We start from the raw sequence: 15,553 nt of genomic DNA on the forward strand, positions 1-15,553 counted from the left end.
ACCTATCAGAAAGGTGAATTCTTTGGGATAACCTCTGTCCTTTGTTTTGACAAGCCTTTCTGTGTGTTGGTGCACAACTCCAAACATGAATATATCTCTTTCATACCAGCCTATCAGTTGGTAATCTCAAGATTCTTTCCTTATACAACGTGTTATTTGTTTGCTTTGCTTTGTTGGTAGGAGACATACACAGAGATAGCTGGAATGCAGAGGTTTGGGGCTTTCTACATGGATTACTTGTACACAATGGAAAGCAACAGTGGCAAAGGTACCCTTTTTCTTTGTTTACCCTGTTAAAGAATAGAAACAAAGACATTTCATGCCCACCTGATCCTTGACCACTTGTCCTCTAATTTACCTTAGACTTACCTTCAGGTTCATCATTAAAATGGATGCAAAAGATTGTAATTTTCTCCTATGAAGAAAAATGCAAAGATGAATTAATCTTTACTCAGATTTGTATAATTAAATATTAACCTAAATCATGCACATTAAGATACTCGCTAAATCTAAGTAATTTTTGAGATACCATCAGTTATTTTCTAAACCTGAGACAAAACAGTGGATTCAAAGCAGTAAGTATAGCCACTTTTGTGAGTGTCACAAAAGCCAGGACAAAGGACATACTATAAATATACTTTTATTACGAACTGGTTTTTTGGTTTTTTTTGTTTTTCCCCTGCCCCTGTGAAGATTGTCATCTGCATTTGCTGCTCTGCAATTTTATTGCCTAAATAATGCTTTCTTCCCCACCTGTGTATTTACTATCATGAACACTGTATCTATGGACATCTGTTGGGAACTCCATACTAATTTCTGACTGAATGTTTATCTGTCTTTGTTACCTTGTCCAACTCATGTGGGTTTTTTCAGTCCTTTTTTAATTTCTATGCAAGAGAAGTCTCAACTCCTAATGGCTTTGTTTTCTGGACTTTTTGGACATTAAGTGTAAAAGGAGTAGGGAAGAAAGACTTCAGTTTGGTTAAAGGATGAATCCATGCTAAGCTTATGAAAAGAACTAAATTATGCCAGTATGTGGTGTATCCCTCTAATACTGGAGGCAATTTAACAGTAGTCTCTTAGCCCTGAGTCTTTCCTCTGTGTAGCATGAGCATGATGTGAAGCTGAGAAAATGTCAAGCTGCAATCTAATTCTGTTTTTTAATGAAGAAGTAACTGTTTAATTGCATGCAGAACTTTTATGTAGAACAGTTGAAGACCCTAGGATAAGCCTGCTCTACTTACGATTTTTTGGTATAAAAATTTAAATATGTGCAAATTATTTTATTATGAGGAAAGCTTCCTTTTGCAGAGTATAAGGAATATAATAACTTTTTTTTTTTTTTTCTGATTGTAACTAACCCTTTTCAGAAATTACTGAAATCACTTTTTTTTCCCCTCAAGACAAAGCTACTGGTATTTTCTGACTATCTTTTCCCCTCCTCAGCTTCTCTTCTATTTCTTTGTTTGCTCTCTCAGGACCTTGGCTTTTACTTCCTTCATCAGTCCCTGGGAAAACACATCAAAATATAGCTTGATTTCATATCAAACCTTACCTTGAGCTTCTATTTCAAAATTACTCCTAATTTCAGCCAGCTGACTACATAAAGGAATGTAGTAATTAGTTTTTAAATTAATGGTTTAAATGGTTGTTTAGCTCTAGAATAAAAAACTTAAAATTTGAAATGTTCAAATGGTTTAATTCCTTAGAGAAGCAACTGTGGCGTTTTCTGCTAGTATTTTTTCCTGTATTGAGTCAAGTATGTAATTATTGAATAGAATATTTCATTTAAAATGAACTTATAAATACCCAGAGATTTTAAAAACTATAGAAATCCTGCTTAGTTTTTAATATGTGGTGTTTATGTGAAATTAAGTAAAATTTTGTATTTTAGTATTTCTTGTTTTAACAGCGATAGCTATGTTTTCAGTTACATCAGTGCTTGCTACCTCCCTCTAAAAAATGTTACTCAACCTAAGTTATAGGAGGCTGTTAATGTGACTTTAAGATTTTTATCTGTGAAAGCAATTTTGGTTTGACACCTTCTTTGCCCCTTTAACCTTTCCTGAAGCATACGATTACTGATTAAACTACAAGTGTTTCATGGATAACATAAACCTCAGGAGTTTCAGCTGTCACTTAGTCACTTGCATTAGTCACTTTTGGTATTTTGAATGAAAACAAGATAGATGGTTAAGCAGAGTAGTCTTATTTGGAAGTTTTGCCTGTCTTTCCCTTCCAACTATTTTTCTATTTTCCAAATAGTTTGTAGGTTTTTTTGTTTTTTTTTTTTTTTTTTTGTTTTGTTTTGTTTTTTTTTATTTCAGTTTATAAAAAGTAGCCTCCCTGAAACACTGTGTAACCTGTCAGTTTTCTGACACAGATTAGCATGACCTACATACAGGATGCACTTCAGATGTTTTGTTCCCAATATGTACCTATCTGTTTTTGTGTCAAGTTTTTCATTACTTTGGGGAAACCAGAAATAAAATATGCTTTCTTCCACTTGCTTTAAAAGTAAGATTTGCCTTGAAGTTATGAAGCACATCATGCCAGGCTGCTTAACCACAAAGCTTTAGCTGCTCAGAAATAGCCAGTTTCTACATCTCTTTGACAAAGTGAGTTGGTCAACTGTCTGCAGCAGCTACAGCTCCCACCAAGCAGTCTGACCAGCTGAGCTCCACTGGCCATTTATGTTTGTATTGAAAGATTGTGTCAGTGAGGAAGATGTTACAATGAGGAACTGGATTTGGCAGATTTTCCTGTGGTTTTTGGTCATAGTTCTGTACAGGTGTATTTGGTTTGTTACTGTAACAGGAAGGCCAGATGTTATTAGATTTATACAGTGAAATAGGGTGATTTGAATCCAGGCAGATGGGTGATAAGAGGAAAGAATATGATCTATCTTGCATTGGGTAAGATCTAGATTGGATAAAAGCTTAAAAATTTTACTGTTCATCATGGAAGAAGTCCATTCACTGCTTACACAGACACTGGTTTCTGTGGCATGAGGTGATTGTGAGTACAAGGACAACATATAAAATGGACAGCTCTGCAATTGCAGATATGTTAAATTGTGGAAACCAAGGTGAATTTGATGGGAGTGGGTAGGCATTTCCTGGCTTTCCTATTTGTCACACCTTTGACCAGGTGGAGTAGGGAGTAATGTAAGGCTGCCTAAGGTGTACATGCTGTCCAGATTCACTTAATGGATTGAACTTTCATCCCATAGTTTTATGTCAAATTTCTCATTTTATGGGTTAAGTGGTCTCAGAAAACATTTACTCTTGATACTTACTTTGTCAGACTGTTCATTTGTATAATGGTTAGGAAGATGTTAAATGTTAAAGTGCTTGTGTAAAAGCACTGTCAAAGTGATGACTCTTTTAGAGTGAAATTCTGCACACTAAATATGTGAGTGGTGAGGACATTTTTTAACAAGTTATATGGAATAGTTACACTTGCACTTCTGAAATTTGCCTAGGTTAGCTGAAGCTGTTCCTTAAAGTTACTTTAATGAAATGTAGTCATACTGTATGATAGCTGGTGAGTAGCATATATGGAATGAATTTGTGATGTCAGTCTATCAAATTATCCTACATCTATAGCAGAAAAAACAGTAATTATGCTTTAATTGGTGTACTAGTTGCCGTTCTGATCACAAAGGTTAGAGATCTTTTGGATGCAGAGACTAACTGACCCTTTTATCTCTTCTAAAAATGGTCATAGTGATTAAAGTTTTCATTCACACTGCCCAGGCTTTACCTCATCAGTCAGTGGCAGGAAGGTTCAGTCGGGTTTATGACAATACAAGTCCATGGGATTCTGATCGCTGCTGTAGGCCACCAGCTCAGCATTTCAAGGGCCCATATCTGCAGTTTTGTAGCAGTAAAGTAACCTTTTCCTTAATTGATTGGGATGCATATCTCTGTGATAAACTGTAGAAAGTTTTCAACAGCAGAGCTGTCAGTAACATTGGGGTTAAGTTGCCACTCATTTGTAGATAGTTTGGACACCTTCAGAGCATTCCAAGCTTAATAGATACAAAGTTAATTGGAAAGGTCTCTAGGTTGTACTGTGCTTGGAGGCAATTGTACACTTTGTTCTGCTTAAAAAGGACTAATGTCTGTTTAAACATGTTATACAAGCCATAGTATATTTTTGTGTTCAATTTGTATTGTTACATTTTCTGTAAAAATTTCTGTATAAATGCAAGTATGTGATCACAGGATTTGAAAAAAAAGTAGCTGCTAAAAAATCATCATGTCCAATACTTGCTGTGATTTGTTGTTATATATGAAACTTCTTATAGTTTCTGGGAATCAGCAAGACCTTTCTTCAGGAAAAAGTGAAGATTTTGGAAATGTTCAGGAGATGTCCACAAAAAGCCTTATTGTGGGCCCACTCAGTCTTCGCCTGGACAGCAGTGCCGTGCACCGGATAATGAAAATGGTCGTCTGTGCTCTGGAACACGAGTATGAACCATACAGGAGAACTAAGCCAGGTTTGCTCCTATTGCATATGTGCAAATATACAGAATTAAACCAGTCTAAACTCAGTGTTCTCAAAGCTGCAACTTACAAATAAAGCTAAAGTGCATCGCAATATATCCATTAGTATTGGATGTACCTCTGAGATAATTTCAGATACTTTGAGGCCATTTGTTTCAATCACAAGGCTCTTGTTGAGTAAAGAGGGCTTATTACTCTGACAACTCTAGCTTAATTTTGGAATCTTGGAGAAGAAAACCCTCATAGTATATATTTATTAGTTTGAAATTATAGTTATATGGCATAAAAATGTATGGAAACAAGCCACGGTAAACTATGAAGATGAGTTTCTGAGAACTATCCAAATTTCAAAGTAAGGAAAATCCAGTTACAATTGTGTTTAGCCTTAGACAGAACTAGTGTGGAATGAAATAACTAAGTGGGGAGGAGCAGGCAGGGGGGATTCTTTCTGTTTTTTGTTAGTTGCTAAGCATTTCTGAAAAAGTGACTGTAGGTGGTATTTTATATATTCTAGTAAAAAAAAGTCATCTTGATTTATTGTAGATATTATGGATGGAAATAGAACTATGCCAACCTCAGAAGAAGTAGCTTTATTGGAGGAATACATTCCCACTCGACTTACAACATTCACTGTTCTTAAGTGTACAGTTATAATCCCTGTGGCAGAATTCAATTTACTAGATCACCTGATTCCCATAATCATGGGTGAGAAGGTATGTATGCATAGATATTTATTCAGTTCTTTATATAAGCATGTGCTTTATCATATAAATTTCATTATTCCATGTGCTGAATGTATTACTGAGTTTCAAATTACTTTGGTGCTCTTGAGCCTTCTCTTGGATGAATGGTGTGTCCAGTGACTAGCTAGACCTGTAAACTGAAGGTGTCATGTAGTAGCTGGAAAAATTAATTTGGAAGAAAAAATATGTTAAATAAAGGAGATTAAAAAGAAGTAGATCTTAGTATTGCAGGGATGAATCAGTGCTGCATAGTGAAGACTTGCAGTAGGTATACATCTTGTGGCAGAGGCCTGAAGAGATATTATAGATAAGGAAGGGACTAGAAAAAGAGGGGGAAAAAAATTAGTTCTTGATTGAGTTCAGTTTTTAGGAACTAGAATTTCTAGATTTTCAATTTTTGAAAATTCTAGAAATTTTAAACTGTTGTTAAACACTTCCAACGTATTTTCTACAAGTGGACACTAAATACAGGTAGCTGATGCTTGAAGATGAGCTTTTTAAATAGGGTGTATTTTGTAGAAGTTCAGTATCTGTATTTGCAATTATAACATTGGGAGTCAGACTTTTATTTAAAGCACTTTGCTGTGCTAAACTCTCAAAAATTGGCATTCAAACTGACTTTCATTAATTCTAAATTTTGTTTCTATGTGCTTCTCTTCAGTTAATTTTATTGTCTAAAATGGAAATGAAGTTTTCTGAAGGTACAGTGAAAGTAACCTTATATGTGAAGCATTTATATGTAAGAATGGTGAAAAGCACTTGTAAAATTTATTACTTTTTTTTTAGAGAGGGATTGAAATAGTATTACACAATGGAAAGCACGTGACATTATCTGGATATTGTGATACTTGCTTACAAGAGGACCACTGTCTAACTTGTACTATGGTTTTTACAGGATGTGATTATTTACAGCATCTTTACGTGGTTTAAAATTTATGTGTATGCACAAAAAAGTGTGTAAAGTATTAATTTATGCCGTTTCTTATAGTGTGTTTGTGTATAACTGTCTTCAGTGGTGAAGTGCAATACACACAATACCACACACATTAACACTTCTCTTGGAACACTGGTCTCCAGACTGTGACATTGAGGTAGGGTAGATTTAGGTTAAATACTAGGAAGCAATTATTTCCTGTGAGGGTGGTGAGACACTGGAACAGGTTGCCCAGGGATATTTTGGATCTCCCATCCCTGGAAGTGTTCAAGGCCAGGTTGGATGGTGTTTTGAGCAACTTGGTGTAAGGTGTCCTTGCCCATGCAGGGAGGTTGGAACTAGGTCATCTATAAGATCCCTTCCAACCCAAACCATTTTGTGATTCCATGATACATAATATTTCCATTCTGTGCCATTTATTCAGTGACTGTGCATAACAGGTGTGCATCATTTTCTTAAATTTAGATTACTTTTCATTTAAGCTGGCTAGAATGAGTGAACTGTTGACAAATATGTTACTGCTTTGTGCATTAGGATACATTAAAAAGCTTTCTAATATTAGAAAATGGGACATTACCTAATGGGAGGCATTATTCCCTTTCATCCTGGAACAGTGCAATGCATTGTGCTGATTTTTCACCTTATGGCCAGGGGTAGATGGTATTTTTATAATGGCAGAACAGTTCCATGTTTATTGTAGATGTGAGGCAAACAAGTTAAATTCAAGTGAATTTTTTTCTTGGAATTTTCATTTCCAAGCCTATTTAAAATAATAATTTTTACTTTTACATTGGATGCCATACATACATCAGCTTATTGTCCCATTTTAGTACAAGGTTAGTGATAGGGAACTATTGTTGGAAGAGATCTCTCAATGATCTCAATGATCTCTCAATGATCAAGGAGTCCAACATCCTGCTCAGAGCAAGCCCAAGTAGAGCAAGTTGTTCCAGAAGTTGTCCAGTTGAAAGTTTAATGATCTCCCAAGGATAGAGATGCCATGAAGATCTTTGCCATAGACCTGCTTGGAATCGTCTGTGTTTCATCTTGTGTTCATTGCCTCTCTTCCCCTCATGATACACCTTTTGACAAAACTCTGGCTCCCTCTTCTCTGTACCCTCCCAGTAGGTAGCTGCAGACAGCAGTAAGATCTCCTGTTGGCCTTTGCCATCTGGAATGACTCCAGATCTCTTAGTCCTTCCCAAAAGGGAAAGAGAGCTCATGTGATGCAACCCCATAGCCACTTTGGTAGCTGTCCAACAAACTAATCCTGTTATGTTCATGCCTTTTTTGGCTGGATACAGTACTTCATTTTAAGAGATACTATGAAAAATATAGTAGGGTGTGTAAAATTGCAATATTTCTCTTTTTGGAATGGCATCTTCTTTTGCTGAGACATCTTGCATGACTCAGAATACGTGATGTTACATGGCAGTATAGAGGCTCAATCAGCATGGATTTAGTATGGTGATAGTGCTTTGATGTGCTAAAAATGTGAGCAAGTATTTTATAAAACAAAATCTTTTGACTTTGCCTATTCTTGTAGTTGGTTGACATTGTCCTGGTGCTCACTCACTCGCTTACTCATCCTACTGAATGGGAGAGTGGGGAAAGAATAGGATGGATCAAGATAAAGAAAGGGAAAGGTCACTTGTGAATTATTATGACTAGCAAAAGAAAATTAATTTATTGCCAGTTAAAATACATTTGGATAGTGAGAAACAAAGCCAAGAATTAAGAACACCTTTTCCCCATCTCCCCCCTTATTCCCAGGCTTCATTTAGTTCCTTCTCTGACTCTTCTAGCTCCCACCCTTCAACACAGAGGGCTGGGAATGAGGGTTTAGAGTCAGTCCCTATCAGTTCACCTCTGCCACTCCCTCTTCCTCACACGTTTTCCCTGTTCCAGTATGAATCCTTCCCACAGTCCTTGAGGAAAGAAATCTCCAGTATGGACTTTCCACAAGGCTGCAGTGTCCTTGAGGGCATCCACCTGCTCCAGTCCTCCACAGGCTGCAGTGTGGTTATCTGCTCTGGTGTGGTCTCTTCCACCATGGGATGCAAGGAAATACCCCTCCTCTAATGGGCAGCAGGGCAGCATCTGCTCCATTTCCTGGAGCACCACCTCCTCCTTCCCCTCATCCTGTGACCTTACTGTTAATATTGCTGTTTCTCACTTTTTTTTCTTTCTTTTTTTTTTTTTTTTTTTTTTTCCCTCAGTCCTCCCCACCTGCATGGCATTTTTTGCCCTTTCTTAAGTATGTTTCCACAGAGGTGTCACAGTCTTGGGCTCCTCTGTGTCTTGGGGTGGGGCTGTGGCAGCGCTGACTGGAACCACCTGTGCCTGCCATGGGGCAGCCCCTGGTCTCCCCTCACAGAGAACACCTCTGCAGCCAGCACCTGGACATCTGCACCCAAACCAGTCTGCATAAGAAGTTTAAACACAAATTTTACACTTCAAAGAAATTATTATGAAAAAATTGAGGATTCAGCTTATAATGACCATAGGGCCATGGTATCTGTGAACAGTTTATTATACATAGATTTGCTTGTGTGTGTATGTGTGTGTTTGTAGGTAAGAATATGTAAATGTGGTAGACAATACATCTGGTATTGTAATAATTGCATGTTTTTTCTTCCTCTTCCACAGAACATAAGTGGACTGTTAAATGCTGCAAGCTTCCAGCCCCTGAGGCCTTTACCTTCCATCCGAATTTTGGTAGATAAGGTTAACCTGGAGCACTCAGTGCCAATGTATGCTGAGCAACTGGTGCACATGGTCAGCAGCCTCAGCCAGCCCTCTGACAACCTGCTTCATTACTGTTACTCACACTGCTATCTGAAGGTAAAAGGAGGCTTGAGATCTGTTTCTTATTGCAGTACACTAAGAAAAAAATAGAAGTATTGATAATCCTAGGTGTTAGCAGGTTTGCTGGGAGAAAGTTTTCAGCTTATCTAAAGTACTTGAACACATTTCACAGTATGTTGTGGTTTGAGATTGATGCTTCTGACTTGAGCCAAAATGTTTGTAACATGAATAGAGAACATCACATGAGGAAACTTTGCAGACTGAAGGCCCAAGGTCTTTGTAGCAATACTGAGTTAAAGTAATTTGGAAAGAAACTTTTGCATTTTTCTAGCACTGTGCTCACAGATTATGTAGATCACAGTGAATTACACATAGAAACTTTGTGATATTCTGAGAAAAAAACATCACTTTTAGTTCTTTTGATAGAGGAAAACCATGATGTTGAAGATGTGCAATCAAACCGTTGCCAAACAACCAGTTGCCAAAGATCCATTATATAAGAGAAGTTGTTAATATGAGGTTAGAGGAACTATAAGAAAGTACTGAAAAACTGCTTTGATATTATTGAGTTGCCATTTGCTGCGATTTTAGTAGAATGAAAGTGAAAATCTCAAGTGGAATTTAAAAACAGGCCTCCTAAACTCTCAGGCAGTTTGAAACCTTTTGTGTGCTACTAAAATGTAAATATTTACTGCTACTATTGCTAATTTTATTAAATTTTTCAGTCAATCATTGGCTGTAGTAGCCAATATGCTACTACAGATTTAAGCAATGAAATACTTACTATCTGCATGAAGCAAACTCTCCCAGAATTGCATGGCAAGCTTTCAGTTTTCTAGGTGACAAGTTTACATTCTGTTGCATTTGCAGTGATTGGCATGGCAGTATTGGAATTAATTTTTCTGTCTGTTCAGTTTGAGGGGATTATTTTTCTGATCAAAAGTTTTAGGAACTGTTAGCTCAGTGTTTGCAAAATGAGGACTTCAAATTTGATTTTTATAGGATATAGACCCAAGTGTTCTGTTCTTGTGTGAATATGGTTGTACAGCATCTTAAAGTCAGCTCAGCAAGCTTTTCTTTTCTACATTACACAGCGAAAAATCAAAGAATAATTGTGGTTATTTTATTTAGATGTTCTTATAAAAAAAAACCAAAAAAACTTTTAGGTGGAGCTTTTAATTTCCTTAAATACCACTTTTTTAGGCTACTGTTCTTGTAATTACAAAAAGGTATTTTATTTTACTTGAAAACCAATGTGCAATCTGCAGATTTATAGGTTACAGAATAATGATTTTTAGTAGGTTGGTATTTTTTTTTAATTCACCAGAGTGTAGTTAACAATTTTTAAGTGAAGAAAATGTTTTTATATGTATTCCTATTGGGACATTTTTTTCAAGTAAACTTTTCCAGAGTTTTTTGTGTTTAGGAGAAAAGAAATTATCCAAACCTAATACAGTTTATTTACTATTTATTGAACATACTTAATGCATAATTATGTTATGAAAGTAATTTGAAAGTGATCTAATAGTGTGATAGTATGCAATTTGACTAACTTAATTTGTTTCAGATATTTGGTTTTCAAGCAGCACTGACTTCTTTAGACAGTAAAGGATTGTACTGCTTCCCTGTTCCAGTTATCCCTTCATTCAGTACTGCTGTTTATGGCAAGCTGATCAAGTTTCCCAAATACTGGTGAGCATTAAGCATGTACAGTGTATTTAAGTGATGTAGTCAACTACTTTTGTATTTCTGATGAATGGCTTAAAAATGCTGAGCTCCATATATATCCTTAAACGTGTCTGTCCCTTCTATCATGTTCTAATATTAAGTCTGTTATTAATAAATTTCTATATAAGGATATCTGTTAATAAAAATTCTAGACCCTTGTTTGGTTGAGCGAAGTGGCTATGAAAGCCCCGTATTAAATGAGTTTCTTCTGGACCTTGTAGAATTCTATGAACCAGTTTCTATTCTTCCTTGGGTGGATACAAAAGCTGAATTTATATACTGATGGCAAACTTGATGTGTTTAACTGAACAGGACAACTCCTCCTGTTTTAAATGCAATCAAATGAAAAATCCACAAATGGGGGGAAAGAAAACCAGTAAAACGCCCCAGACCCGCAAAACGACTTTTATTTCTGTTACTCATTATAGTTGGAAGTGTTTTAGCCATTTGTAGCAATTTGGTTTTTAAATGCAAAACCTTCTATTCCAAAAACAATTCTGTGCTTTATAAAATGAGCCATATAAAATCTGTTTCTTAAAATTTTAATATATTGCAAATTTAGTCTTTAAATTTAGTGCTACAGGCTAAATCTTGTGATCATAAATGTCAGTGTGTAATAATTTTTATTAATAAATTGCATTTACAAAAACTGTTTTCAAGAAAATGCTTTTTAGCAATACTTTGGAAAAAACATTAGTTTTATTTAACCCTCAATTTGAACAGTAGCTCTTCAACAAAAGTTGTACTTCAACAAAGTCTGTTCAAAGAATCTTACATCAAATTACAAGATGAGAAGAAAAGTTTAATGTGTTAAATACTTTGGCTGTTGTATTACTTAGCTAATTTGTAGCAATTATTTGTTTCTGGAAGTTCAATACGTTATAAAGGAAAACCAGACTACATCTATGATTGTAAAAATGTTACCCAGAGAATATACCAGTTTTTCTCTCACAAGCTGTGGCAACGTGTTAAATACAAGAGGTTTTTAGCATAATCCGCACACCACCAGGTGGTAGCAGCCTAATTGACTCTCATGTTTTCCATCAATAGTGTACAAAACCACTTCAAATGTGTTGCTGTTCTGTTGCAGCATTTCCTAAACAACTGTAAATGTTACCAGGATAGCCCATAATCCACACCAACCAGAGTACTTCAGTGCTGTGACAGGACTGACAGCCTTTCCTGATGTGATGTGGCGTGTAACGTGAAGCTCTCATTAGGGATCATTATTAGTAAACTGCAGAAATAAAGTAGTGTTTAATGGTAAATTTACATTTATTTAGTACATCGTAGAACCCATGGTTAGTTGTGTGAAATAAAAAGAAAATTTTCGAGGTAAAAAATAGTTGTAAAAAACATCTGTCTCCTGAGAGGCTCATGGTAGTTGTGTGTGCCTGGTGGTCATCTTGCTCATCCATGCTTGGTTTCTCACCCTTTTCCTCATGCACCACTGCACATGGAGCATCTCGGGTGTCTTGTGCTCACATTTTCTTTTTGTCTCTCTTGTGTTCTGTCTTGCTCACTTGTTCCTCTTTTTTAAGAATACATTGTATTGTGATGTGTGCTCAGTTGGAAAATAGAGTGTAGTAGATTGGTAGCATAGAAAAATGAAAACAAACGGTAGATTTCAGTAGTGGAAGAAGGAGAATTGTCCTGCCTTAAAATAGCAAATCATCAAACAGCATTAAATAGTGGGCCTTCTAAGAACAACACTTATTGTGGTCTAGTACATTTTAAAATAATTTCAGTACCTTTCTCAGTTTCTTTTGCGATATAAAAATTTTCTGAAGTTTGTTTACGAACAGTGTGAAATAATTATATAAAATTAATTTGTTCAAACAAGTTATCTAAACTAAGCAACGCCAATTTGTGGGTAATAAAGTAGCAAAACAAATGAGTACAGCAGCAGCCTGGTTAAATGAAGTGTAGTTTGAAGTGAATAAAACTCCAGATGAAACGCATCAAATAGCACTTGAACTAAACCGAAATCAGCACAAGGACTGAGAGCTTCATTGAAGTCATGCAGTGAATGAGAATTAGTCTGGTAGGATAACCTGGTAATGTCATTAAACTTAAATTCAGTCCTTCCCTGCAAATTATGCCACCTGCTTTATGTGGATTTTTTGATTCCACATTCCAGAGTTCCTTAAAATACACACATCTGATGTTACATGTGTTCTTCTGTTTCTTCGTAGAAAATATATACCACAGACCATACCTTTTAAAACAAAGACATTTTATGAACTGTTATGGAATCCCTCAGGTAGTATGTTTTGAGTTAGTAGTGAAAATCTCAACTTTATTTCTGACATAAATCAGTAGACTAGCTTTCTTTCCTAGTTTCAATATAATAATCTCAAAATGTATACAGTGTATTAAATACTACAGTAATATTTTTTTTAATTAGTTAATAAGCATTAACATGTTTTAACAGATAAAATTTCAGCAGCATCATCTCAGTAAATTCCAATAAAAAGCAAAGAATTACAAAAGTGCCATTTTTCCTAACTACTAGATTGATGTCTTTTTAAATTTCAGTTAATACACTTTCTGCTTCCAAAAGAAATGTGCTCAAGATCACTTGTTAACTAAGTCTTCGACATCTTTGAAAGTGTATAGGTAATCTGCTTTTATATTAAAGTAAGAACATCTGGTTCTTTGTTTTTATCAAACATAAGATGCAAAATACAATGTTAATGTCAACATTTTACAACGACTTTATGTAGTGTTGCATGCCAGCTTGTAAAGAAGCTTTCAGAGCTTTCAAGAGGATGTCTAAAAACCACTGAGAATTAGCAGAATCTGGTTAAAAGCCTAGAATGAATGACAAAATGTTTATTGCCAAACAGAAACCTTAAGAGGAATTAGCTGTTTTCTTTTTCTTTCTTTGGAAAGAAAAGTTCTATGAGAACTGATCAGCTTATTTATTATAAGGCAATTCCCTCTATTACTACTTAGACAATGCTACTAATACTAAGACTACTTAACTTATACTACTTAATACTACTTAGGCAGATGGAGTAAGGCTTTAAATGGTGAAGACGTGGGGTATCCTTGCATCCTTTCTATTGAGCTTCTTGGTCCAGTAGTCTACCTTCATGGAGTCTTTTTCCTTGATCATGAGTCTCTTCTTTCTCCTTTTGAGGCTGGAGCAATAGCTGCTTGTTTGCTGTCTGCAGGGAATGACCAGTACAGGCTTGACTGGTAGGCAGTCATATCAAATTTGAGTGTGTGAATGAACCTTTTATGAACACGTTGAGGACCTCTTGGATAAAATAGTTTCTAGGATTTCATGGCCTGAACTTTAGAGAGTACGGAGCAGCTAATTTCTTGCTCTTAATTTGCTACTCTATCAGAACAAAAATCTGAAAAAGGAACATGTAAGTAGATCTAGATTACTAAAAAAATACTCTTTGAGTCTAAATGGATATAATTTTTACAAAGATTCTTTCTTTTGAACTGTTTTCTGCAGATACTATCTTAGGAAATAAATTTCAGCTTAAACACAGGCAGTGTGGTGATCTTAATCAAGCAGTTTCTGATGAGCAAGTATTACTGACAACATGAGATTTGGTTTGTGCTGAGATTGTGTCTCTTTCTTTCAGTCTTTTTATTGACGAGCTATCCCTTACTGGCAAAAGCTGGCAAGTTTTAAATTTGCTGGACTGGTAATGGAAGTCACATGTATCATATGCTAGGTACCTCAGCTGCACAGAGATATATAACTTGCTTCACTTGTGAAATCTGTGGATTAAAGTCCTGATATAGTTATTTTATTGATATGTGCCCTCAGTGCTGAAAGTTCAGTACAGAAATCTAGATACAGATTATCTTCACATGAAATTTATATGTAAATTTTGTGTAGGCTTCATGACCCGTTAAGATCATTAATATAATATATCTGTTCTTAATATTTCAACACTGATTTAACTGTAAAAGTAAATCTTTACTATGTCTCTACAATCTGTTACATTTACATTAGATTGGCATGTGAGGTCATAACCTCCTTTTGGCTAACTATTATACAGTGACACTGAGAAACATACTTTGCCAGCAACCTGAACAGCAGGAATTTGTGTTCTCTTACTTCCTAGATTTTATTTTGACTCTGTCACCCCATAGTTGCCAAATGGTTGCTTTGTGCACATAATTTAGTTTAACTTTTTAAATCCGTAACTTTAATGTTGACATTACAGAAACTCAGGATTCTAAAGACCTTGTGTTGTTACTGTGAAGATTTCAGCTTAAACCATTTTTACTCTAAAGGTGTTTTTATTTTTATATAGCTTTAAATCAATTTTCTTCCATAATATTACTTAAAAGGCAAACATCCTTCTCTTAATCAAAGCCATGGATTGTTATGCCATACAACTGTGTTCTTATTGACAGAATTAATCATTAGATGCCTTATACAATCCAGTAAGGTCATTATAAGCTCCAGTATGAGTCAGGAGGTGCACCTACTCCTGTCTGCTTTATAGATCATCTTGAAAACCTGTGTGCATTTAATGTTGTCACAATGAATTGACCAGAGTGACAGCAGTTCATGGTGATCCAAAAGCAGTGTGATAGATGGAGATCTGGCTTCTTCACATGTAACAAGTTTTTGATAGGCAAATTAGCTTCTTTTGATGTGGCCTTTACCAACAAGGACTACTGAGATGACAGTAGGAGACTGGACAATTTGCTGCTCACGGAAGAGAGGATTAACAAGGGTATAGCAGGAGATCAGGTGAACTACACGTCTTTTTAATTTTGATTGGAAAATCTTTAGAGAGTATGTCCAGTGGAATAATGCTGCTTAGAACTAGGAATCACAGTAAATTTGT

At 35.7% G+C, this 15,553-nt stretch overlaps 1 protein-coding gene across 4 annotated transcripts in view; it reads left to right on the plus strand.

Moving 5' to 3' along the window:
• VPS13B (vacuolar protein sorting 13 homolog B) overlaps positions 1 to 15,553 on the plus strand; it is a 425,857-nt gene that overhangs the window by 63,249 nt on the left and 347,055 nt on the right. For all 4 annotated transcript variants that reach the window (XM_071738035.1, XM_071738039.1, XM_071738037.1 and 1 more), the window contains exons 12-16: positions 181 to 268; positions 4,313 to 4,504; positions 5,055 to 5,224; positions 8,838 to 9,032; positions 10,564 to 10,688. In XM_071738035.1, coding sequence (XP_071594136.1) covers positions 181 to 268; positions 4,313 to 4,504; positions 5,055 to 5,224; positions 8,838 to 9,032; positions 10,564 to 10,688 — 770 coding nt within the window. The remainder of the gene's footprint in view (positions 1 to 180; positions 269 to 4,312; positions 4,505 to 5,054; positions 5,225 to 8,837; positions 9,033 to 10,563; positions 10,689 to 15,553) is intronic.

Source organism: Heliangelus exortis, chromosome 2, assembly GCF_036169615.1.
Source record: "Heliangelus exortis chromosome 2, bHelExo1.hap1, whole genome shotgun sequence".
NCBI lineage: Eukaryota > Metazoa > Chordata > Aves > Apodiformes > Trochilidae > Heliangelus > Heliangelus exortis.